A 27247-nucleotide genomic window follows, 5' to 3' on the forward strand; every position below is an offset into this window, starting at 1 on the left:
TTGTGCTTATTTTATGGTTGTAGATCCAGCTTGATAGATTTAAAAATATATCTTCAATAGGGCTCTCCATGTAATTTGCAGTGACAAAAGGCTACTTTGACTTGCTCTGAGTGCTCATGCCCAATTTATTCAGCATTCACAAAACTTATTTTATAGCTATTTTTCTATCAGTACTGTTCTAGATACTTGAGATGCTTCCTTGAACAAGAACCAAATGCAACTTCCTTCATTATGAAATAGCTGCTCTCTGTTGCCAATAGTATAAAAAAGCAGTTGGGAAACTTTTAACTTTATACTTCAGGTTCTGTGCTTTTCAGGCTTCTGAGAATGAGCAATGCATTCATGATATGCAAACCTCATTTTGTGTTTATATAAACATATAGATTAGTTTGTGAAATTGTGGCTTCCAGTTCTTTCAGTTGCTTGACATCTTTTAGGACTTTATATTATTTAAGTGGGTGGTAGCCATAAGGAATTTACCAATTATATTGGAAGCCAAACTCTTTTTCAAATTTACAGATAAGCAATACATTAATATGTGACTGTCAGCTTATATATGGGCATATGCATGCAGAGTGTGGCAAAAGAAGTTTTATTGTTGTTCATATGGAAAAATAATATAATAATTAATAAATAAAAATACATTAATAAACTCTGTGTTTTGCATACTCACAACTGAAAACCTACTTTTCCCTACTCTGTGTGTGAATAAATTTATATGTAATGCATATGTCTTGATATTTTTGTGTTAATAGTATAATCAATATGGAACAGTGAGTTTTTCTATTAAAAACTAAAATTAAATAACCACATATGTTAGGGTGTAGGTTTGGTAAATGAGTACAAAGGGTTCAAATACTTTATATTGCAAAGTTCCTGGCATATAAAAGGGCTTTAGGTGCCTGTCTTATCTAAATTTTGAAATAATTACAACTCCAAAAAGGATACATTTGGATTGCTCATATTTCTTCTTAGTTCCATGATTCACTTTGACTGTCAGTACCATGGAATCCACCCAAAATATAGTGGCCTGAATATGTGAGGGTTTTTTTCCCATGTAAAAGAAGTCCACAACTATATGGTTTAACAAGGTATGACAACACCATGAATGCATCAGGCACTCAGTGTCTTTCTTTCTTCTTTGATATCTTAGTATAGAGTTTTGTTTCATGGGCCAAGAAGATTGTTGGTGCTCCAGCCATCACATTCATACCTCCAAAATGGGAAGGGATAAGCAAAAGGACAAAAGACCTCTTCCAGCTCTTTCCCAGCAGTCTCTCTTAATAATCTTTATTTATATAGCATTAGCTTAACTTGATCCCATAACCATAAAGTCTGAGAAGTTGCCATCCTGAATAAATTCAGGGTTCTAATATTATGGATTGACTAAATATAGTTTCCACCACAATAAGAAAAAATACTTGTTTGCTATAAGGCCTTAAATTATTAAAAACATATATTCTGAAACCAGAGTGTTTTGGTTCAAAACCTGGTTCTGCTACTATCAAAGAATGTGACTTCTGACAAGTTTCTTGACCTCTCTGTACCATAGTTTTACCCCTCTGTGGATCTATGATTATACTATCTGCTTTGTGAGGTAGTTTAGGAAATGAACACACACATCGATACACACATGGAACACTAGAACTGTTCTGGCACATAGTAAATGCTATGTAATTATTGGCTATTATTATTAGTGTTTATTATCTAATACTTAATTCTTTCATATCAAGAAATATGTAAAGGACGGTCAGATCCTGTTTAGTTTGAATAGCAGTTAACCATTTCCCATTATGACATTTTTCATGAGTTATGAACTCTATCAACTCCAGGGAAGACATAATTGAGCATGAATCCAGCTTCTTTGATATCATATTCATCAGTGTTTGATTTTTTTGAAGGGAATTTCAGAATCTTTGATATTTCCTTACAAATGAAATATGACATTGTGTGTTTAGTTTCAGTCAAGACTCCTTTAATTATAGTGAAATGAAACCCAAGTCAAGCTGGCTTATGTCTCTTTGTGAACTTCATTCTTAATTAATCATTAGCTTGTATAGGTATCCACAAAGAACATTGTCTTAGATAAGCATCGCATATAAAAGCCCCATAACTGAGTCTTAATTGTTAGACGAAGGTCACTTCTCATCCCTGATGCAATCATGACCAGGTACACTCTTTTTTAGCAAGACTTGGGGAATAGGCTCACTCTAAGTCAGGAGGTATTGTCAAATCCTCTCTGAAAGAGAATTAAAGACTATTAGAAGGAAGGAACTGCTCACACATCTTCACTCTCTGATCTTTGTATGTCATTTGTATTTCACTTAGCTCTGTGATGATAACCTCAATTTATATTTCATCGAAAAAAAGTAATTAGAGAGAACTTTTCTAGAACTCCATGATGTCATATACCCAAGATTCTATAACCATAAATTTTGCTTGACTGTATTTCTATGTAATGCCAACCCTTCTATCTGTACATTAGAACATATCCCTTCTCATCTGTTCAAGGACATTGTTTCAGCAATTTCCCCCCTCACCTCTCTAATCTGTATCCGATTCTCAATCATTTCTAACAGAAATACAAATATGGTATTATTTATCAAATTCTCAAGTCATATTCTCTTACTCTACTAATGCCTTGGCTACCACCTCACTTCTTTGCTCTCTTTTTAAGCAGATTTACTTGACAAGAGTTTACTGTTCCCAATTTTCCCCACCTATGATTCTTCAAAACCATTCAGATCAGGCCACTGTCTCTATGATCCCACCAAAACTATTCCTGTCTACATTGCTCAATCTAATGACCAGTTCTCAGATCAATTTACTTGGTATCAGTAGCCTTTGGTAGAGCACTAATTGAAAAGAAATTCTTGGTATTATTTGGTTTCCAAGATAGCCACACACTTTTGGTTTCTCTCTTAGCAAGTCCCTACCCTCTCCCAGACCACTTAAATATCACAGGGTTCCAGGAATGAAAATTCCCACATTCTCTTCTCTGTACTCTCTAGTTTGGTGACATCATCATTTATCATGGCTTACTATAATTTTCATGTGATAATTACCAAATTTATCTTCTGTCCAAATCTCTTCCCTTAACTCATTACACACACATCCAACTGTCTTCCTTACATCTCCACTTGGATGTCCAGTAGTCATCTCAAACTCAATATGCACAAACTGAACTTTAAATCTTCTTCTCCTCAAAATCTGGTATACTTGCAACTTTGCTTATTCTCTACACTGAGCTCTTTCATCTTTCTTCATGATTGCTGCATGTCTTAAGGCTGCTGTAACAAAATACCACTGACTGCATGGCTTAAACAAAATAATTTTCTCTCTCTCACAGTTTTGGAGGCAAAAAAAAAAAAAAAATCCATAATCAAGGTAGAGCAGTGTTGGTTTCTGGACCCCCAAAAAGAAACCGAGGTTATCATCTGGAGGGTGGGCCCTTGTAGTACAGGCTTCCCCCACTAGGTGAGTGTTCTAGGAACTCATCTGTATGAGTGTTCCAGCTGGTGTTATGAGAGGCTGCATTCAGCTTCAGTGAATTTTTTTGGAAGACTCAATGTATTTTCCCATTTCATGATGGGTGATTTGTGAGGGCACCTGCTCACACCCACACCGCATGTAGTGTTCAGTAGTTTTTGATTAAAATTGGCATGACCCCATGCTCTACCTTTCCTATTCACTCTGAATTGCCCCAAACAAATTTTTTGTTTTGTTTTTCTGATGAAAAAAGTAGTCATAGTGAAATGTTTTGCCAGTGTGGAAGAGGTGAAAAAAAAAATAAGGCAGAAGAACTAAAATACATCAAAATAAATGAGTTCAAGAACTTTTGAGTGGTGGAAAAAATGCCTCAACAGGTGTATTGCATCACATGGAGAGTACTTTGAAAGTGACTGAAGTTCAAACATGTAAGAATAAGTACACAATTTTTTATTAATTAATTCCATTTGGTGGGGTCACTCCTCATATATATGATAGATAAATAGATAGAAATGATAAATACATATATTGCTGAATTCAACTAGAGTTAATTTAGCAAATCTAAATCCATATAGACTAAAAGTGCAGACAAGTTAATTTCCTAATTTTTTTTTAAAGCTTTGGAAAAATTCTTTTTCTTTTAACTTTTCTTTCTCTTATTCTTTTTTTTTGATATTTTAATTGTGTTTTTCAATAGTTGACACTATTACAGATGTCCCTCTCCACCTCCCACCCTTTCTTCTTCCTAACCACCCCCTCCCACCCCTTCTTCAGGCCTTCTCTACATTTTTGTCTGTGTCCATGGGCTATGCATATATATTCTTTAGCTAATCTCTTCCAGTCCTCTCATCCCCCTCCTCTCTGAGATCAATCAGTATGTTCTACTTGTCCATGCTTCTGATTTTATTTTGTTCATCAGTTTATTTTTTTCATTATATTTCATATGTGAGTGAGATCATACAGATCTGACTGGCTTATTTTACTTAGCATAATAATCTCCAGGTCTGTCCATGCTGTCACAAAGGCTAAGAGTTCCTTTTTTTTTTTTTTTTTACAGCTATGAAGCATTCCATTGTGTAAATGTACCACAACTTTTTTATCCACTCATTTACTGATGGGCACCTTGACTTGAACATATGAGTGCATATAGGTTATCAGGGTGCTATTTCCAAAAGAGAGTTGAATAGATATTAGTCAAAAATAAACAAAAATTATCCATTGCAAAGGTAGGCCAACTGTGAAGTGTAGAAGGAACACAATTCAGAGGACTGCAGTGATTTTGACACTAACTGTAACTTCAGAGGGTTCCCAGAACCATCCTCGGCATTGATTATTCACTAAACGGGCTCACAGAACACATTGAAAGCTGTTACATGCACAGTTATGCTTTATTACAGGGAAAGGTGCAGATTAAAATCAGCTAAAGGAAAAAACACATAGAGTAAACATCAGGCAAAGTTCCATATGCAGAGCTTCCATTGTCTTCTCCCCATGGAGTCAGGACAGCATTACTTTCCTGGCATTGATATATGACAGCACATATGGAATATGCCAACCAGGAAAGCTCATCTGCACCATGATGTCCAGAGTCTGTCTTGGGGTCTGTCACATTGGCACTGTTGACTGGTCTGATAGGTGATCAGTTCCTCAGGAGGTCAGGTTGATATTGTCATGAGCTAAAAACTCCACACTAAATCCAGTTGTTACTATCTGGCTGGCCCAAAACCCCCAGGCCAGCAAAGCTGCACCCATCAGGTATGACATTCCAAAGCCTAGAGATGACTCCCAGAAGCTGAGGTCATTGGCCAACCTCTGTTTGAGTACAGTTAAGATTATTTACTATGCTTACAGTATATATTATAAACCAACTATTCAGTATCTAATTGTTATATTATTGTTCTGAGCTATCAATTTATCTGTTTTCTTTTCACCTTTACCAATATTGTCTCTAGTCTTTCTTTCCTTCACTTTTACTTTCCCTTTGTCCCGATCCCCTCTTCATTGTCTAATTCCCCATAGCTCTCAATATGTTGTCCAACTCTGGGGCATTTCTTTCTCCTCACCAGCATATCCAGAAAGTTACTTAGTAGTAGAAATATCTGTTTACAGTTAAGTTATTGAGGGAAAAATATGCTTCTTCGTTTCACTCTAGAAGGCTACACAGAAAATGGGCTCTATGTATCTGTTATACAAAATATAGCTACATACTGTAGGTGATCATAAAATTAGTAGATAAGAAAACATTCCATTATGAGTTTTGAGAAACCAATTATCTGTTGGGCAGAAAATTCCTTAATAATCAGGTTCTGTAGCTTAATAAAGACATAATCATAATCTGACATGATGAATACAGAATATTTTCCTCTTATAATTAAACAACAAATACTGTTGAGTACTTGCAGCATATTTGAGATAATATTGCACCAGGAATGAAGGAAGCTTCTGTCAGGTCCTGACTCCACTTCTAGATTAAACAAGTGTGTAAATTCTCTAAACTCTAGATTTTCTCTGATGTTGGATGTAAAACATATGCTACCTACCTCATAGGAATGTTAAGAGGATCCGTAAAATGTGTATAAGGCTTCTAAAATCTTAAAATGTACTTTTATTGTTTCATATATAGAACAAATAATAACGTTGAGTGTTTCCTGAGGGCCAAGGATACTGTAGAATGTACTGTGAATTCAAGTGGTGTGTGTGTTGTGTTTCTTCAATTCAAATTTCTTTAACCTCAGCTTATAACTTCCAGATTTTAATTACTTCTCATATTAGTATACAAGACTATTTCTTTCACTTACTTTGTCTGTACCAGCTGTTGAATTTCCTAGAGTTACATAGGACATAAACAATGATAGATTATTTATATGCTATATATGTGATATTTGTCTTTTGTTGCCTTAAACATATATAAAATGATGTGTGCATAATGTATAGATGCTAACTATTTCCATTATTTTAAAAAAGGGTGATTGAAAAAATCAGAATGTTTTGTAAAACAAGGACTCATTCTTGCATGGCGACCTTGGACTAGAACTAATTGGCAGCAGTTTCTTTGGGCAAGAAACCTCTAGTTTGCCACAACCCCAGCACTCACCATTGCCCATCTTACCTGTTTGTTTTCCCTGCCTAGTCAGTCCCTATGAGCATTGGGAGTTGCAGCCCACGAACAAAGACATGCAGAGATAAAAACAACATTCCATAAGAATGGGGCAATAAAAAAAAAGAGCAATGAAAGAAAATGTCAAACTCATAAAAACAGAGTAATATGGTGGGGATAGGAAAAATGTGGAGAGACTGGGAAAGAGGTACAGAACTTTCAATTATGAGATGAATAAGGTCTGAGGATCTAATGTATAACATGGTAACTGTAGTTGATAATACTGTATAATTGAAATATGCTAAGAGAACTTGTGTTTTCATGAAAAAGATAAAAGGTAGATATGGGATATGATGTGTATGTTAATTAACTATGATGGAAATCCTTTCATGATGCATATTAATTAGTCACTTTAGACACGTTAAATACATTATGATGTTGTCAACTGAAAGACTAAAGAGACGAAAAGAGAGAGAGAGAATCAGAAGGTAGCCTGGGTGCCCCTTTAGCCTGTCCCAGCTGAAAAGCTAATTGGGGCAGCCTTAGGGCACATAGATGGCTTAACTGGAAAGTAGCAAGAAGGTGGTAATGGGAGCAGATTTCCTGGGTGGTAGTAGGATATGAAACCGATGAACAGAAAGACTGTGCAGGGCAGAAACAGCCTCTGCCAACCTCCTTCCAGATCCTTGTCTTCCAGGAGGCAGGGACTGAGGAGTGCTAACGGGCGGCACACCTGGCATCCAGGATTGACTTTGGCACAAGGCAGCTCTTGCTAATCAGCAAACAGCCAGCCCACCAGCAGCCATGCTCCCCGCTGTGGGAGGCTCATCCTAGTCAGCCACCGCCAATTCGGAAACTGACTGAAGCAAAATACATGAATAAGCCATGGCAAGGAAAATTAGAAAGCCTTGCGAGTTCTAGTCTAGAGGCAGGTTTAAAAGTTGTTTCAGGAATATAGGTAGGTTAGTTAAGCTGGGTTGGTGAGAGTGAATTATTAGTAAAAGTACAGGAAGAGAATGAAAAGTTTTGTTTTGCCTGTGATTTTTTCTTTTAGCATTTTTCTAGACTGTACAAATATCACTTCAATACAATCATTACCACTCAAGTCAAAGGGGCAGTTTATCCTACACTGAAACCCAAATAGTCATAATGATGAGGAAAAACCCTTACATAACATTTGTTGAACACTTTGTATGCATCATGTACTGTGTAGGCCCTTCAAGTTCACTCATTGTGAAAGTCTGGAAAAAAAATGACCTTCAGTTAGTACAGTAAGTATCTCCCCTTTTCAGACAAAAGCATTAAAAACCAGAGCTGTCAAGAGGCTGTTCCATTATCACAGAGCAGGTCAGTAACAAAGAAAGAATGTGACCTCACAGCTCTTCAGTTCCTATGATCACTGTTGATACTCACATTATGCCATCAAACTACTTTTGTTTCTTTTTCTTTTTTCCATTTTAGAGCCTGACATCAGAAATATCCTGGGTGATTGCTTCATAGATGAATAATTTCTGTTTGATGGTCAGGCTTACCATAGACCAGAACTTGAGGTGGACATTAAGATTTGAGTTCTAGTTTACTGTTAGTATCAGCAGTTACTTACTAAAGTATTTCAGACTCCTTTCTCAATTCCTTATCCAAAAATTGAAGCTATTAGGTTATGGTACAGCAACTAATACCTTAAATGGCTTTTCAAAGTTCAGTCATGCCCAGGTATCATATTCTGTATTTTTAAATAGAATTAATCTAGTTAATCCAGGACTGTAAAATATAGCTACTTATAAGAGGATGACCTTGGTTGTTAAAAGCTTAGGTTTAATCTGACATGAAGAACTTGAATACTAGCATTTCTGTATAATATACTTCATCTTGAAACTCATCTTCAAAATCTTGATGACCTTATGGATATATGAGGGAGATTTCAGGTGTTTTAAGAGGAAAACATTTTTGTTTTGTTTTGATTTTTTTGTAAATATAATTTTTGTTTAATTAAGTTTTGAAATACAATGGAAAAATGATTTTTACTCTAATTACATTACTATTTATACAGGTTTAGGTAATTAAATGTTTAGTTTCACTACAATAAAATTTTGAGTGTATACTTGTTCTTATTTAACTTTCAGAAAAAGAATTAAATCTGTTATTTATTTTTATATATGTATTAGTCTTTCAAGGAAATATTCTCTACTTGGATGATATATGAAAAAATAATATTTAATAATGTGTTATTCATCACAAGTAACACAATATCTCCCCCATTAAGTCATCTCAGAGAGCTATAGGAAATCACCAAAATTATTAACATTTCATGACAATGCAATTATAAGATTGAAATATAAATGGATTTGAAGACAAGGAAGAGCTTATACAACATATGTTTTCTGTTGTCTTTTATTCTTTTACTGTCTTATTGTCATCATATTAATTGTATTATTTTTTAACTCATGAGAGCAGAATATTACTGGTACAGTTCAAGTTGCTTTAACAGAGTACCGTAGACCGGGTGTCTTACAGGCAACAGAAGTTTATTTCTCATTGTTCAGTATGAGATGAAGACACCAGCCTGTGTGGGTTCTGGGGAGAGCCCTCTTTCTGACTGTAGACTGCTGACTTCTCACCATCTCCTCCCAGGAGGAAAGACAGCAAGCTCACTCTCTGGTTCTTAGAAGGGCTCTATCTCTTTCTTGATGGTTTCATTCTCATAACCAAAGCATCTCCCAAAGGCCCTACTCCCAAAGACCATCACACTGGGGACAAGATTTCCACAAATGAATTTTTGGGAAAGGCGGACCTGCAATCCAGAACAATTACTGTAATTGCTAAGGCAATTACAACAGGCTGAATCTTTTCGGGGAATGGAGCATTGGTGCAGGGGTCCCATAGTAATCCCTGGCAGGTTGTGTTTAACCATTTTTAGATCCAACCTTATCATAACTGAGAACTTCCACCTCATTCCTTATTTCACTTGACATTACATGGAAATCATACTAGATTTCTTGGTAGTCACTTCTCAAATGTAATAAATTATGACTGATGGGTATTTCTTACCAAAGACTGGGCTTATGGTCACATTGACACTGATGAATCTATTTGATAGCATCAGGCTATCAAATTATGCCTTCTTTCAGGAGTTGAATCATGTCTTTTTTGAAGTCTAGGAACAGAGTAGTTCAGACTAGGTGAAATAAAATGAAAATGATGAGTTTAATAAGATCAGAAATGTGTGTAGCCCCTCTCAAAAGATTTCCAGCTTTCTCGAAACAATGGAAAAATAGAAGGAAATCTGGTTCGTAGCTTCTCTTTCTTTGTGAGTCAATTAAATTATTTTTCAAGGGGGAAATAAATAACTAAAATGAAACAACCCAGGTCTTTCTAGATAGCCATTTAAGTAGTACAATCCCTAAGTATCCTTTGATTTTTCTTAAACCACCACTAGATGGGACTCTTGCATCCTTGGTTTGGATTCTTAGCTTCTTTAGTCTCACTTTGGGGGCCTAATGTACTCAGAAATAACGGGAGCCACAATGGCCTTTATGTGACAAGTTCTACATAGGTCACTTGCATATATTATTTAACGTTCATATCTATAATGCATATATTATAATTCCCATTTTAGAGATGAAGTCACCAAGGCTCAAAGAGACATACTGAGAGAAGGGAAAATTTAACATTTGTTGGAAAAATCCCAGTACTAAGCATACATGCTAGTACTTTAGCCTCCCAATAAACTAAAAAAGGTCATGAAGCTGCCATGTCAAAAGCAGAATCTAAATTTTTGCCTGATTTTAGTGCACATTTATCACTATGCATAACCACTTCTTAAGCAGTTTAATATGTGATAAAATTTAAAATTACAGAGATTTTAGGAGCTGCATCAGTAAATGCAAGGGTTAGAATCATGACCCTAAAAAATGCATGATATGAACATACGATTGGCTTTGAAAGGGAATACCGATGACAGATTAGGCAGAATGACTTAGAGAAGAGTGTGGACTTTTGATGCAGACGCCGTGGGTTTGCATCCCACCTCTACTGTTTGAGCATAGCACGAGCTTCAGTGAGGTGCTCAAAATCACTTAACCTCAGTTTCTTCCTCTGTAAACGAGGATGCTATTAATACCTAATTCACAGAGTTGTTATATGAAATAAATACATTAATATATGAAGAGTTCTTAGAATAGAATACAGCATATAGTAGGTGCTCCTTGGATGTACTTTCTATTATCATATCTGAAATAATGTGAGAGTATATGAGATTTATGTGCAGAATATATCATTTATACTATTTTTACATTACATTTATATTGTGATGTGATTAAACTGCTGTTTCATGCTAAAGCTTACTAGAGTCTTAACTTGTATATCCCTTCTTATAGAATCTGTAGATGTGGACAATCAGTATTACTTTTCAGTTTTAAAAATTAATCCTTTCATTTTGTGAACCAACAGATAATGAGTCTTTACTATTGCCAGAATCTGTATTAGGTGGCAGCATTTAAAAAGATAGGATGAGCCATGTGCCCACATGCTGTTCAGAGTTTGGAGGAATGAGACAGACATGTAAATAAATAAGTGAAGTAAAGGATCATAGGTGCCAGGAGAGACATATTCAAAAATAAGCTAAGGGCAGAAGAAAGCAATTATATCCAAAGAAGTCAGAGAAGCCCAAAGGGAAGAAGCATCAAGTCAAGCCTAGCAAATTAGTGTAATGGAAAAGGCCATATTCTAAGGAGAGAATGCACAATTATCAAAAGCAACATGGAGCATGTGGAGAAAAACAAATTACTAACTGGTGCATCTCAGGCATGGGATTTATTTGTATGTAAGGATGGCTGGTTAGACAGAGGCCAGTTCCTATGCAGGCTTATATCCGATGCTACAGCCACAGAAACTGGTTGAAGGGTATTTTAGCAAGGGAGTAAAACGGATGCATTTGAATTCAGGAAAGACTATGATGGAGAATGTTGTATAAATAGATGGAAATGCTATGAATGATAGAGTTAAGACAATTGGCATTATTCAGCTAAGAAATAATGAAGGCCTGAAATAAGATGATTAATAATGGTAGAGAGGAAGCTATACACTTGAGAGATACTAACCATAGTGAATCTGAACTGGATTCACTGCAGAATACTCCCAGATTTCTGAATGATTAGATAAATGTAATTTTATTTCCCACAATAGAGAATAGTGAAAGGCATGAGTAGGTTTTGCTTTAGACGATAGATTCAGTGAGAATGTTTAAAATTTGTAATTTCTGTGGGGCTTATCTCTGATTACTGTAAAAATTCTCTGTTTTCCCTGTCCCTCATTTTACCTTTCTTTGTTCCATTCTACACAGTGTGGCAAGAGGGGTCTTTTAAAAACTCAAGTCTAGTTATATAACCCTCTTAGGCATAAAACCTTTCCACAGCTCTACACTGTATGAGGCTTCCCCAGCCTAAACCATTTTGAGTCCACTTTTTGCTATGTTAACCTACACGAGATCTAAGAACATGTTTTGTCTTCAATGAACAAATTTCAAGACTCTCCAAATCTCCTTTTATACATCACATCCTCTAGGAAGCCTTCACTTACTCTAAAATCTTGGATAGGTAATCTTTAGGTAGTCTCAGAGCACCTATACTTTTGTCAGCACTTACTATACCGTCTGTATAACTTGCTTATCCATTATCCATATATTTTAGGTTATATTTTCCGTGAGCACATTATTCTTGTTTTTAATCCACTCACATAAGACAAACTGACAGGCATATAGAAGACAGGATATGTTTTTGTTTTTGTTTTTTTTTTTACTGAAATAAAGAGTGTCATAGGAGGCTCAGTAAATTTTTGAGTCCGTGTGGAGCTATCCAGAAGACAGTCAGATATTTGGCACTGGAGCTCATCATAAGATACATCCTTGAAGATCTTCATCATATGGAAGCAAATGGCATTATCAAGAGGCAGCAGTAGAGTAAGAAGAGCAGTAGAACAGCCTATAAGGAGCATACAAAAAAAGTGGTCAAAATAGAATGTGTGTGGAATAGTAGTAGTTCCAGAATCTCTGTTCGGATGGACCAAATGGCTAGTCTGGCTCTTTAAGGTGCATATACATAGCAAGCACATTGGAAGGGCCTGCAGGAAGGTAACGTATGTATGTTTTGTTTTGTTTATTAGGTAGTTTGGTATTTTGAGGGTGACTGTAATACATTCCCTTCTTGTTGTACCAAATTGTCAACCAGTTTACAGTCTGTGCTTGGATATTCCCAGGCCTCCCTTTACCAGAAGTGATTAGCTATCTTCTCATAACATACAGAATAATAGAAGTCTTGATTCTAGGTGTACATCAAATCAAAATTACATCTCTCTGCCTCCCTTACTGCTATGTAGAGCCATATGTCTAAGTTTTTGAAGACAGAATTTTCAGGTTGTGGCCTTCAGTCAAGGTACATGTCCTTAAAGTGAATGGATGTCTCTCCTCCTTTCCCCCACCTCCCCCCCCCCTTTTTTTTTGTTTTTGTTTGCTGGAATGCAGACCAAATGTTGGTAAGTGCTCTTGAACCTCAAAAACAGAGGCAATACATTAAAAATGGCAGAGAAATAAGAAAAGGTAAACTTAAGCCTCTGTTACCAAGACTGTCTTACCCTGGATGTCTTATGCCACAACCGATAAATGAGGGGGAAAGGTTTTCATCAACTCTTGTCTCCTTTCCTTCTGTTTACTCCAGAGAATAGTCTTTGGTTGGTGCTTAGCTTAATATATTTTCTATGACCTATACTTTTCTTTTACTATAACTTTCGTCGTCGTCGGCAGCCGTCCTGTATAAAATAATATACTATGTACATAACCAAATATAGTATATATACTGCATGCACTTTATATAAGCTTGTATATATATATATATATCATCGGCAGCCGTCCGTCTTGAGAGACGATGGTGTAGCTTCTTAAGAGTCTATCTGCACCGCCGAGAATAGCTGTGCGGTCCGACTCGGGAGTGACACGGTATCTGTCTCCTCCCGTGTTGAATCGACATCTTGCGATGACGCTGGAGTTTCCTCTCCAGTGAAGCCGAAGCTACAGAGCCTGGGCAGGGTGATATGGAGGGTCTGCTGTTGCCCATGCAGCAGACCACCCCCCCCTCTCTTCGCAGCTGAAGGGTCCAAGGGAAAGACGGAGTCAATACAGCTTGGCTTCAGGTGCGCCGCAGGAGTTGCCAGTGTTGACTACAACGTCAAACCGCCTTAGGGACTCCGGCTCCGGATTTTCTGTCGGGGTTTACTCCCTTAGCCTTTCCCCTGAAGAGGTATGCCGCAAGGCAGCGGAGGTTTTTTGGAGTCAGAGTTTTCCTTCTCTGATGTGCCCTGACTGGAAGATCGAACCAGCGACACTTAGCTCGCAGGCCGACGCTCAATCCACTGAGCCAAACCAGCCAGGGCTGATATATATATATATAATATTGCATACATAATATTTTGAATAGAACACATAAAATATTTACTTAAAACTGTGTTGGAATAATCATACATATCTCTATCTCCAAATCCTCCAAGGTGAGATACCCATTTTCTTAGTCCTTGAATTCTGGAAAAAAATGCTATCAGGTGATTTTTGTGGATTTGTATATTTATCCCCAAATACATGCATACATATCCTTTTATTTCTGTGGCTATATTCACACAGATAGGTATATTTGCTTAATAAATACATGTATTCTTTATTGAATTAAAAAACATACCAGACACTATACCTGGCCTAACAGATATGAGGTAAACAAGAAAAACAGGATTCCTACCTGAACAGAGGTTACAGTCTGTGTGAGGAGAAGGGCAGGGAATGTGCTGGGTGCTCTCTGACACCACAGAAGGGGTTGTCTGTCCCGATTTGGAGGATTAACTGATCCTCACAACTTATGGCTCCACCACCGATCCCCCAGTTTCTGAATATTTGTGTGTATATGTGTGATGTACTTTCACTTTCTTAGTGATTGGAAATGCATTTGTTTACATCCATGAAAGTTTTCAACATTTTACTAACTTAATAGCTATTGTACATAGACATAAAATTAGTCTCAGTACCACTACTGGATGAGTTTTCTTCTTATATTCAGTATTAAGCAATGTTATTTTGCTTATGCTTCTGGTAAAAACATTAAGAAGTTTGGGCCACATTTATGTCTTGTTTTTGCCAAACATATAATCAAGACAGTGAAAAAAAATATTAAAAATGCTGACTGAATAAAACAAGTACATATTCATTAAAACCTTGGTTACTTAGAATTTTCCTGTTCAGGTTATTTTAAAATAATGTGAATACAATAATATTATAACAATATTCTGACATTATAATTAATTGTAATTCATTTTTATATGCTTTCAAAGTTTCCCTTTTAAGATTCAGTTAGCAGGAACACAGTGAACTGTCAGAGCATCTGTGTTTCTAATATACTAATGGTGGCCAAATTCAGAGGTTGATGAATTTGCCTTGTTGACTATCAGTCATCTGCTGATGTTAGTTCAGTTTTTACTTCGAGAAGGTTGCCCATATTATATTGATTCATTGTCTTGCTAAATATTACCTAATTTTTCTGATTATCTGTCAAACTCAATTACCCAGAACACAACCAGAAACTCAAGAAAAAAAATAGATATCTTACTAATGATATGGGAAGTTATAAAAAAGCATATATTCAGATCAAGGCAGTGAGCTTCATATTTCAGAGCTGACATGTGAAAAGCTGACAAGTTATCATTCCCATTCCTACAACAAGAATAAACAGAACAAACTGAAAATGAAAGACTTTATTGCGTTCGTAATAGAGTCAAGGTGACAGGCAGAACACCATCCCCAATTGTGAAGAGGCAGGCACATTTAGAGAGACACAGCTAAGGTTTTTTTTACTTGGAAGAGATGCTGCTGAAGCATCATACAGGTAGAGATACTCAAATGGTTATTTTGATGAATTACTGGAGACTAAGAGTCTTCTGGTGTGAAAGTGACAAATTCCTAAGGCCACAGTCTTATGGGGGAAACTTCCTACATTCATGGGTTTTAGCTCCAGGAATCCCACCCAGGTTCTCAGGTAAAGATCTGAAAAATAATCCTTCCTGGCAAAGGCAGGAGAAGGGGCAAGGAACAGGAATCATTCTGAAATACACCCAGAGGCTTCTCCTGAACAAAAGCACATGTTTGAGGAGAGGAACTTGGCCAGAAACTCATGTCAGCTGATAGGAGGACATTCCTCCCACTCCAGCCCCTCTAGTTCTACTCTCCCATCTTAGGTGGTGTAAGGAAACAAAACATTGTCATAAGGTCAGAGCTTCAAGGAAATAGATTGGTCACACTGCAGCCAGGTAAGGGAGTAAGGAGAATAGGGAATAAAGCTGTACAACTGGAGAAACACTGTAAAGGTTACAGCTGAGATCTAGCCCCGCTAGAAACAGAGATTTAATGAGAATATTTTAGAATACCACCAAACCAACAAGAATCCAGTAGAATAGCAGTGGCTTCCAGCAGAAAGAGCTAAAGATGCAAACTTGGGAGGGGGGGCACTTAGAGAAGTCTAAAAGTCAAGAGGGGAAACCACAAAAGAACACAAATAGTGTATCAAAGAATAGCATAATTGAAACTTATATAATTTTATTAACTGATGTTAACTCAATAAATTTAATTTTAAAAAAGAACACATAAGGATCTTGAATCCTATGGCACTTATAGCTAGAGCAACCATTAAATACACTCCAACTTTTAGCCAGATTAACATGAATCCTACACTAAAGGTCTATTTATCACATTTCTAGTACCCAAATCAACACGGTTAACTTACAAAAAAAATTATCAGTGATATATGTCAACTATGTTTCAATAAATTGGGAGATAAAAAAAAAAAATTAGAAGGTATGTCAAAAGGAAAAATAAAAAAATAAAAAAACAAACCCCACAGTTTGTAGATAAAAAACAACAGCAACAGAACCAAACTTGTATATGACACAGATGTTGGAATTATTAGACAAGGAATTTAAAACAACTGATTAATGTGCTAATGTTAATGTCTAAACTATTTTTACTAATGCACAAATATATCAGTAATGTAAGCAGGTAAATGGAAACTCTAAGAATAAAAAAATGATAGAAATAAAATAAAACTAATAGAAATGGAGACTGCCTCTGATAGGCTCACCAAAAAACTTACATGAGCTTGTATATCAATCATTAGAAACTTTAAAAATTAAAATTTTAGTAGAAAAAAAGAAAACAATAATAACAAAACAGAACAAAATACCCAGGAACCATGCTACAATTTCAACAGGTGTAATATACATAATTGGAATACCAGAAGAAGGAAGTGAGAACAAAGAAGAACAAAGACTATAGATACAGAAAGCTCAGAAAACACCAAGGAAGATGAATATAAGAAAAAGAAAAAAAGGAAAACATACCTATTCATATCTGCAGTGAAGCAAAAGCAAAGAGAAAATCTTAGAAAAACGAAGAAAAAAAAAAAAAAGAATCAATCACCTCAACGACAGAACAACAGCCCAAGTAATACTGATCATGTCACTACCCTGTTTAAAACGATCTCTATATGTAATGGTTTCTCATTGCTTTTGAAAACAAATTGTATCCTGTCAGCACAATCTAACAGGCCCTGAAGAGTCTGGCTCCTGCCAACCCCTCTGACCTCATCTTCAGTGAAACCCTTATCTGCTGCCTTCCCATTTTGCAAGCCTTTCTGTTCCTCTTAAATGCCATGTTTCTCCAGGTCCCTGGACTTCTATGCATGTTGTTTTCTAAGTCTAGTTATTTCCTCTTGTAGGGTGACTCCTTGAACTTTTCCCCTTATTTCCTGAGGGAAGCCTAACCCAACCTCCCAGTCCAGCTAGAGCACCTGATTACAGTTCATCAACAACCCTGCCCTGTTGAGATCTTTGCTTATATTGTGCTTTTTTTATTTTTAAGAAAGAACATGAGTTCCCAGCATGAAACAGGGACTAAATGGATTCTTGCTTTATGAATGAAGAAATAGAATTCTTGCAATTATCCTACTAGATCAGTGGTTATCAATTAAAGATCATTGGAGTAGTTTAAATAAATATTTAATAATTCATTTAAACATACTTTAATGACCTCTTATCCTCTACTCGGCACTCTAATCATTTGGGGGGGAGAAGACACTCATGCTCTAACCCATGTAGTTGAATGGGGTATACAATAATGTAAACAAATAGAAAATTCAAAACGGACACGATCGGATAGAGGTGTGCCTAGGACGAGGTCATAGGAGCCATTAGGGTTGAAATCCTGCAGAACAAACAGACTGAGCAGTGTGTACGGCAGCATTAACAGCCTCTGCACCCCTTGAGTGCAGCGTTCTTAGCTGTTTTGATTATTCATGTATTTCCAGGGTCTACAAATGTACCTCGCATTTAGTAGGTACCCAATAATTTATTAAGAGAAGGACTTGGAGTTAGCGAGATAAAAGAGGGATGAGTAACACGGAAAAATTCTAGGCAGAAAAAAACGGTGTGTTGCCCAGACTAACATAATACATGTCACGCAGCTTCAACCTGGAATACAAAATGGCTTCATTTAGATTGTAGGGGCTTTTCACTGAGAAAAGGACGTCAGGCAGAAGAGAATTTGAGGAAAGGAGTATGAGTTTTGGGTATATTAAAATCCATGACATATTCAGGTAAACAAACAAAAAGTTTGTAATCCCTCATAATATTGTCCACACTATAATTAACCATTTGAACATTTTCTTCTAGCTCATAATAAATAGTTCTAAAGTCTCACAAATTTTAAGTTAGTGGATTTTTAGTTAATTAGGTTTTATGATAAAGATATGTTATTCAATTTCTAAGTTTTGTCTCTAACACATAGAGGTTTTACCATTTTTATCATTCAAATATCGTAGTTCTGAATGATAAAATTGCACCCTTAAAATAAAATAAAATAAAATAAAACTGCAACCTTTCATAGTGCTCCTATTCTGTATTTGTAAATATTAGTTTGTCATATTATTATTGCTATTGTTATGTTACTATTATTATTATTATTATTATTATTATTATTATTAGGAAGGAAGTACTATTTCTTTGTCCATTGAGCTGAAAGGGGGGAAAAAACAACACGTAGCAGAATGCCTGCTGTTTCTGCCTTTTCCAGCAGTAACCAGCAGGTGGTATCAAACAATTTCATATTTCTGTTGCACAGCAGTTTTTGTGCCTGAGACTTCTTCCTTTCACTTCACACCCCAGTCAGAAATACTCACACAAAAATATTTCATGGGGGTAAAGGACTAACAAAAGATTTTATTTTATTTTTTAATTTAAATCTGTTTCGATCCAGGTTGATATTTTTTTCACACATGCACTAAGGTTTCTTTTTTAAATGGAGACACTACTTTATATGCTGTAACTCACACTGTTCCCAGTCCCCAGTTTACAAATGCATAAACTGGTACAAAGAGGAATTTCCCCACCGTCTCAAAATTAGATCTCAGCCACCCGCCCTTTGTGCCCACAGTGTCAGTCTCTGTGCAGAAATCACTTCCCCTGACTTGATTTTCTCTTTTCAGTACGTGTTTTCCCCCAACACCTGTCATCCCTTTACTTTGACACCATTTGCTCAGCCCATCTGAATTGAGATTTTTGACACTTACACCTTGAAATAAGAAATACTACATAGAATAATACCTGAATATGAAGGAGCTCTATGTCAGATATTGTCTGTGTATGGGGAATGATCACCTCTGTTTCACATATATATATATATATATATATATATATATATATATATATATATATATATATAGAATTTTAGTGCTGAAAGCACTTTGAGATATTTGCCTTTTATTTTACTGAAGAAGAGATGTAAGCCTTCCCCCAAAGCATTGAGTTATAGCAGTCACACAGAGGTGATAAAGGAAGAAACTGTCTGTCAAAGAAATGCAGTGGGAACATTCACTTATGAAGGCCCTTCTCAGTATAGAAAAATGCACATTGTTGGGAGACAGGCATGTGGGAGGTTTGTGAGCTTTCCAGGTAAGTGCACCTTCTTATTTAGTGCCCAGCTCACTCTGTTTACAGTGTAATGGGACCAGGCTGGGCTGAGCTAGCGGTCAGAAAAGCTGCCATATGAGACTAATCTTTGCAGTGAAAGAGAAAAAGGAATCGAGGGAGGGAAAGAGGAAGGAAACTAGAGTCAGTGTTAACAATTTCATTGTCTAGTTTCCAAAATCATGTATAAAAGTAAAATAAAATTTAGAGATGAGCAAGAGTTGAATATGGTGAAACACAGCGGATTCATAGTGAAATTGCTATTGTATTTTATTGGCTTAAATGACCACCAACTTGCACGAGGGGGACTAGATTACTGTTTAAACCAACGGAAAGTTAAAATATTCCTCAAAAGTAGTGATTTCCATTTTACAAGGTTTTGGTTTTAATTGCGTGTGTTATTTCCTGTAAATTTTAAACCTTATTATTAAAGAAATTATGTTCTTGTGATGCTAAGCAGTCTGGAACTAACTTTGTAGTTCTGTAGTCATGCTTAAAATGAAGAACTTCTGAATTCTAGTTCCATTGTAATCATTGGTGAGGAGATCGGTCCATTGCTTAGCATGATTCAAATGAACAATGAATGACTTAATATGAGACTTTCTGTGGGATTTAAAAAAAATTACTGTTAATGAGCAGTAGGTCCATTTAAAGTGAAGGCTTTTCCTCATAGGGAATTCTACTTTAGTCTCTGCAGTCTTTTTACCCTCAGCTGTCCCAAAGGAGAGAACAAAGGGACTCTTACACACAAAAACAAAAGCTGAAAGTGTTTCAGGCTCACCTCTTCCAGTAGCTTTTGTTTTTGTTGTTTTTGCTTAAAAAAAAAAAATTAGGTTTATTTTTTAGTGGAATAATGTGGCCCTGAAAGTTGCTTCAGAAAAAACAGTAAACAAATAATTTTCCACGCTGTGGTTTTAGGCTCTGTTAATACTTTGGTTGTGATCTTTTCTTCTGTAGGTGTAACGACTGTTCTAACAATGACAACGCTAAGCATCAGTGCTCGAAATTCTCTCCCCAAAGTGGCCTATGCAACTGCCATGGACTGGTTTATTGCTGTCTGTTATGCCTTTGTGTTCTCTGCCCTCATTGAATTTGCAACTGTTAATTACTTCACCAAAAGAGGATGGGCTTGGGATGGGAAGAGCGTAGTTAATGACAAGGTAAGTGATAACTTCCTTCTTGCCATGATTAAGGCACTCCTCTGGCAGATTTAGCAAATTAAGCACTATATATATATAAACAGAACTCATATACATTATATATATTACAGGATTTATATATATATTATATATATATAATATATATAATATATATATATGAGTCATACAGATTTCTTTTAAAGTGCGCGCTTGCCTGAAATCCTTTAGGAGTGCTTGCAGTAACAGTATGTCTTTAGAACCACTTCCTAGCATCTGGCGAGCTCTGACTCTGTGTCAGGAACTGTGACAAGTTTTTTTTTTTTTTTTTAACGTATGTTCTGTCCTATACTCTTCACATCAGTTTTATAACTAGAGTCTCTCATTCTCTTTTTTTATTCTGATGAAGATACTGAGGCTTCATGAAATTACTTGCCAGAGCTCACACAAAGAGTTAATAAGTATACCTGAACCCACATCTGACTGATTGTTAAGTTCACTACCTTAAAACACTACACTGATTCATAATAAAGAGATTTGGAAGGAAAAGTGGGCGTTACCTTTACCTGCTATAGAATTTCAGGTCCTATCTGTGGGTTGAATTACTACTCCTCACCTACCCCCATCTCTGTTGCTTGGATGTAAGTCTGTCTATACATCATTGTTAATTTTCCCATGTTGTATGAAATAATTGAGTCAGTGCTGAATGCCTAGACATTTTAAGTTGCTCGTGTATTCTGTAAGACAAAAGTTAATTATGTTCAAGATAAACTTCTTTGGGGATTGTTGGTGCCCATTTTTAGGTTTTCAGTATGAAAGTTAGTGGCAGTTTTGATATACCAGCCATTTCCTTTCTTATTCTATAGATTATTATTTATCTACCTTAAGAGAAGGCTTTGGATATACCACAATAATATATAAAGTTTTCTTAATATGAGTAAAAAGTTCTACTTGTAGAATTACTTTTAGCAATATATCTACTTAAGCGCTCTTCTGTTACATTTGGAATAACATATTTGCTGACTTTATTTCTTTTTCAGTTAATTTGATATAAATATTTTTCCTCATTTCTATGACCATATTGCAGCTTAAGCATATACACATGCTACAGTTTAAAAGTCCTGCTCTTTTCCCTTAATTTTGTAAACTGTTGAAGTTTTAATGAGTCTGGCTTATCTCATTTTATAAGCTATATTTTGCATACAAAACAGCCAATGAGTAAATATTAAAAGAAATCTGAATAAGTTTCCTACTTAACCTCCATATTATTTCAGCATTTCCATTTCATTTTATTGTTGATTTATGTTCTCATTCCCCATGTAGTAAACTGCTTTTTCATTGCTATTTATGAAATTACTTCTTTTTAATGATAATAGTTACACATGTACTTTTATACTAACATATTTTTGAGGATAATATGCTAGTTAGTTATTTGTATGTCACTAATGATAAATGATAGTTTGTGGTATAACTTCCTCATGTAAAAATGTACTTATATTTGCTGTTTTAATGCAGTAAGTGTGGCAAATTGACATTGTGATTTGGCATGTCAAAAAGTATGCCTTCTCAACCTCTGAACTTGGAAAAAAGAATTACCTATAAATACAAAAAACCCACCTTCTTGATAATGCATTTTAAAAAGAGAAATTTACTACTTACATATCAATTCACATAGTGCAGACAGATCTAGGTCAAAATCATTGACTTACAACCTAATATGTAGGAAAGCAACTAATAAAGTTTTATATTGTTTCAGTTCTTAGTGGTTCAAGTTTAATGATTAAGTTAAAAGGAACAAAGATCAGGCCCAGGGCTTGGTTTTATTTACTTATTCATTGCTAGAGTGCCAAGCACAGTGCCAGGTACTTTAGAAATTTTTGTTGAATAAAAAATAAATGAGTTTATGATATTAGATCTGGCAATGTAATATCAATGAAAAGTTTTGAAACTTTATAGTGATGAATTGATTTATCAATGGGTATTCAATACAATTTCATGAGTCTAATGAATTTTGGAATGTGTTTTCTTAAGCTTACATTGTAAATTTCTAGGTCCTTAGACCAGGAGGAAATCAACTAGAATACCCTAAACTAGCCCACCAGCCTGCATATGTGTGTGTGTGTGTGTGTGTGTAATTTAGGTATAATTTTTAAGGGAAAAAACTAATTTTCTAGAAATACAGTTTTAATCCACCAGTTATATTGGTCTCCTTTTATTCTAATCAGACTAGCAGAAGTCCTCCATTCTCTTAAACATGAGTAAATTCAGTTAAGTATCTATCAATACAAAGAGCATATGAAAACTTCTTGTAAATGTGTTAAGCGGCAAGTATTAATTTGCTTTATGAGAATAATCACTGAGACATACATGTAAATGTTTTATGTTTTTTATAAAAGAAATATGTATTTGGTATAGTTTACATATTATTATGCTCTGATGATAATTAAAGTGAAATAAATAGTTATAAAGTTATATTCACATTACATTTGAGGCCTCTATTAGAAGACAAAACCTACCTTGCTTTGTGATCTTGGTCAAAATTTTATATCACTTTTAGCCTCAGGTGTGAAATTGGACAACAAAACCTTATTGTTCTAAAAATGTAGTGCTGGATCAAATGATTCAACTCCACATTTTTATGTCCTTCCACATATAAAAGGATATACTTACACAACCCCCTGAGTTCTTCTGGAACCTTCCCTTATGCCCAATGTTTTCCACTTGCCCAGCACTAATTATTCTACTCCAGTGCTGCCCCATTTCCTTCTTATTCCTTTCTCAACATTGACTCATTGGTTATCATTTACTTTTCTTAGTTATTCAAAGCTGTATTTTCTTTTTTTAACTGCCTCTTTCCTTTCAGCTTATGAAGATGGTTAATATGCTTACTTTACCTTAAAGGCGGAAATTAAACCCTTTCCAGATCTTATGTCACCCCCCCATCCTCAGACTCTACCCTCTTTTTCTCTATTTGAGCTTTTTGATAGCATTGCTTAGAGTGCTATGTTCTCACTTTCAATTTAATCTTCAACCCTCTGTAATATGATTCCCTTTGTATTTATTTTCCTATCCACAAAGTACACCAGTAACCTCCACATTTTCAGATCAGAGAATAATTTTCCATTTTGCTCAGTGGAAACCCACTAAATACTGCTATAATTCAGAACTCCTTTCCAGGCCCAAGTCAGCAACATTTTCTTATCTTTTCCTCCTTAAAATGAGACTTAGAATATCAACTTCTTCCCTCAAATTCTGGCAGCTGCCACTATTCATTCTATTCTTTGAAATTCTCTGCCTGAGTTCAGAGTGGATCCAGCCTCCTTAGCATCTGCTCCTGTTTATCCCCCAAAGACAATCATTTGGCTTTATCTTATGTTATTTTAGTTTGTCCTGTTCACTACATGTTCTCACTTTAAGGGTATTACAGACGACATTTATAGGAATGTGTGCCACACTATGCACACTGTCCAACCGTTTACTGTTTCCAAGTAGATAATCCCTACTCACTCTCAGGACAAATGTCAATCCTTAGGAAGTCTCTGAATTCTTGCCCATCTCCAAATGAGTATATCTCTTTCTAAGTGTGTCTAGTACTCTTGTCTTTTGCATCAGAGCCTTTATTATAATTTTTTATTGCATATTCAGGTCTCAATACCTTCATTGATCATGATAGCATTGATCATGTTTATTTATTTATTTTTAAGTATATTTTATTGACTATATTGTTACAATAGTTCCAATTTTTCCCCTTTGCTCACCTCCGCCCAGCACCCCCTCTCCTTCAACAATTCCCCCCTCCCCAAGTCCATGCCCATGGGTCATACATCCAAGCTCTCCTGCCTCACCCTTTTATATATTCTTCTTCTTTTAAATTAATTAATTAATTAATTAATTAATTAATTTAATAATAAAAAATAACAATCCCTCATTCTCAGACTTAAGACCCTTTATAATCTTATAAAGGACAATGGGCAAAGGTCTCAAGCTCCTCTAGCTGCTTCAAGCTGGATTGTCATCGTCCTACCTACCCTTGGGTCCAGAAATCCCTAATAAGAGTGGGGGGTGTGGAGGGGAGGGTGGCCTTCCCACATGGAGAAGGATTGTGCAGACTCTAGTTCGGTCAGCTGTCCCTGGAAAATGGCATGCTTGATTTAACAGGCTGGCATCCTTGTTGTATTCTGGAGGCAACAGATTTGGCAACGGGGTTAAAAGACATCATTCAATTCATAACCACTAGATGACAAAAGGCAGGTATTAATTTTTCAATGTCCCACATTAGGGAAAAGAAGGGCTTCTTTGGAGGAAGGTGTGCCAGGTACATCTCACCGTCCAAAACCTTTTTGCCCATTATACTTAGTTTGGGCTGAGGGAAATAGTTTAGATTTCCCTCCTCTCAGGCCTCTGGGCTCTTTCTGTCCAAGCCATTAGGACAGAAAAGATAAACCAGTTTTAAAGTGAAGCCCACAGACCACCCCATTCTTCACCAACCCAGCCACTTAGTTCAGCCAAACCATTGAGTTTCAGGAGGCAGTGATGCAGACAGGATTAAATGAGGCCTATATGTACAGACAATGACTCAGGTAATGAGATCATAGGCTTATGCCCTTTGAAAACAGAAAACACATGTTAATTTATGTAACATAACCCACATACAAGTCTCTAAATCTGTAGGACTGTCTTATTGGAAAGACATCCAGTTGCAAAGCATTTGACATTCTTCTTGCCTGTAAATTAAACATCTTGGATGATACCACAGACATAGTTTAACTTTCAAATGAAAGTTAAAGGGACTGCATTAAGTCCATTTTTAATTTATTCTTTTCATTTGCATAAACACAACAAGAGCAGCAAATGATCACTTATGATCTTTAGTTCTGCTTTGCTGGAACTTATGCAAGGAACATTTAGGGTGACCTTCAGTCTGCCCTTCAGGGCACAGAAGCAGAACCACATACCTGGCATTCAGCCTTGCCTATACACACCTGTCTTTTCCAAGTTCTTCTGGTTTTCCATTGTGCCTTAAGGTCCCTTCTAGCCATCTTTCAGGAAAACAACCTTCATTCCTTCCCTGGAAAGATGGCCATGGATGGCACATCCAACCAAGGTACCAGGCCTTTTATCTCATGCGCTTTTATTACCTTTGAAAGTCAATCCCAGTTCCTCAGGGCTTTTTGGTAACAACCAGAGCCCAAGTATGTATCCTTTAGGCATGACATTCCAGTCAAAGTCTTAGTCAAAAAAACCCTCTATTAACAACTGGTCTTATTAGTTTTATGCAAAGAAACTTATGTCATTACTTACTTGTTTAGAATGCCAAACTCTGGAGGGATCAGATAGGGAGAAAAATAAACAGTGTGAAGGAAAATCCTTGTCCTTCTAATATTCACTGAACTTGCATTTCCATTCTTTATATTTTCATTTTTTCCACCACTAAAAATTTTTGTTTCTTTGTTTTTCCATTACAGTTGTCCCACATTTTTCCCTCTTGCTTCCCTGCACCCTGCCCCCCCTTCTCCCAAATTCAGTCCCCACCCAGTTGGCCACGTCCATGGGTTATTTATACATGTTCTTTGACTAGACCCTTCTCCTTCTTACCCCCTTCTCTCCCTCCCATCTCCCCCTTTGTTACTGTTAGTTTATTCCTTGTTTACATACCTCTGGTTCAATTTTGCTCATTTGTTTGTGTTGTTCATTAGTTTCCTATAATAGGTGATAGCATAAGGTATTTTTCTTTTGTTGCCTGGCTTATTTCGCTAAGCATAATTCCCTCTAGTTCCATCCATGTTGTTGCAAATGGTAGACGTTTCTTCTTTCTTTCAGTACTTATTCATTGTCATTTTCCTCCTTTGTACACGTGTTCCTCTCTGTCTCTCTCTGTTTCTTCATCTTCTTAAAGCACACCCTTTAGCATCTCTTGCAACGCTGGTTTGGTGGAGATGTATTCTTTTAGCCTTCTTTTGTCTTAGAAACTCCTTATTTCACCTTCCATTTTGAATGAGAGCCTTGCTAGGTAGAGTATTCTTGGTTGTAGGCCTTTGTTTTTTATTACTTGCAATATTTTTTTGCCATTCCCTCTGGCTTGTAGTGTTTCTGCTGAGAAATCTGATGATAGCCTTATTGGAGCTCCCTTGTATGTTGTTAGTTGTTTCTCTCTTGCTGCTTTTAGGATTCTCTCTTTGTCTTTGAATGTTGCCATTTTAATTATGATGTGTCTTGAGGTGGGCCTGTTGGGGTTCATCTTCATTGGGACCCTCTGTGCTTCCTGGGCTTGCGTGACTCTTTCTCTCCTCATGTTAGGGAAGTTTTCTGTCATTAGTTTTACAAAGAGGTTTTCTATCCCTTGCTCTTCTTCTTCTCCTTCTGGAATTCCTATGATACGGATATTATTATGTTTCATGTTATCCTGCTGCTGTCTTAGAATGTCTTCATTCTTGTTCAGTCTTTTTTCATTTTGTTGCACTATCTGCGAGTTTTTGTCTAA

General features: G+C 36.1%; 1 protein-coding gene across 1 annotated transcript in view; it reads left to right on the forward strand.

Moving 5' to 3' along the window:
• GABRA2 (gamma-aminobutyric acid type A receptor subunit alpha2) overlaps positions 1-27247 on the forward strand; it is a 114505-nt gene that overhangs the window by 78132 nt on the left and 9126 nt on the right. The window contains exon 9 of the mRNA XM_090268180.1: positions 20588-20790. Coding sequence (XP_090124306.1) covers positions 20588-20790 — 203 coding nt within the window. The remainder of the gene's footprint in view (positions 1-20587; positions 20791-27247) is intronic.

The sequence above is a fragment of the Furipterus horrens genome, unplaced genomic scaffold (genome assembly GCF_987537825.1).
Source record: "Furipterus horrens unplaced genomic scaffold, mFurHor1.1.pri manual_scaffold_2, whole genome shotgun sequence".
NCBI classification, from domain to species: Eukaryota; Metazoa; Chordata; class Mammalia; order Chiroptera; family Furipteridae; genus Furipterus; species Furipterus horrens.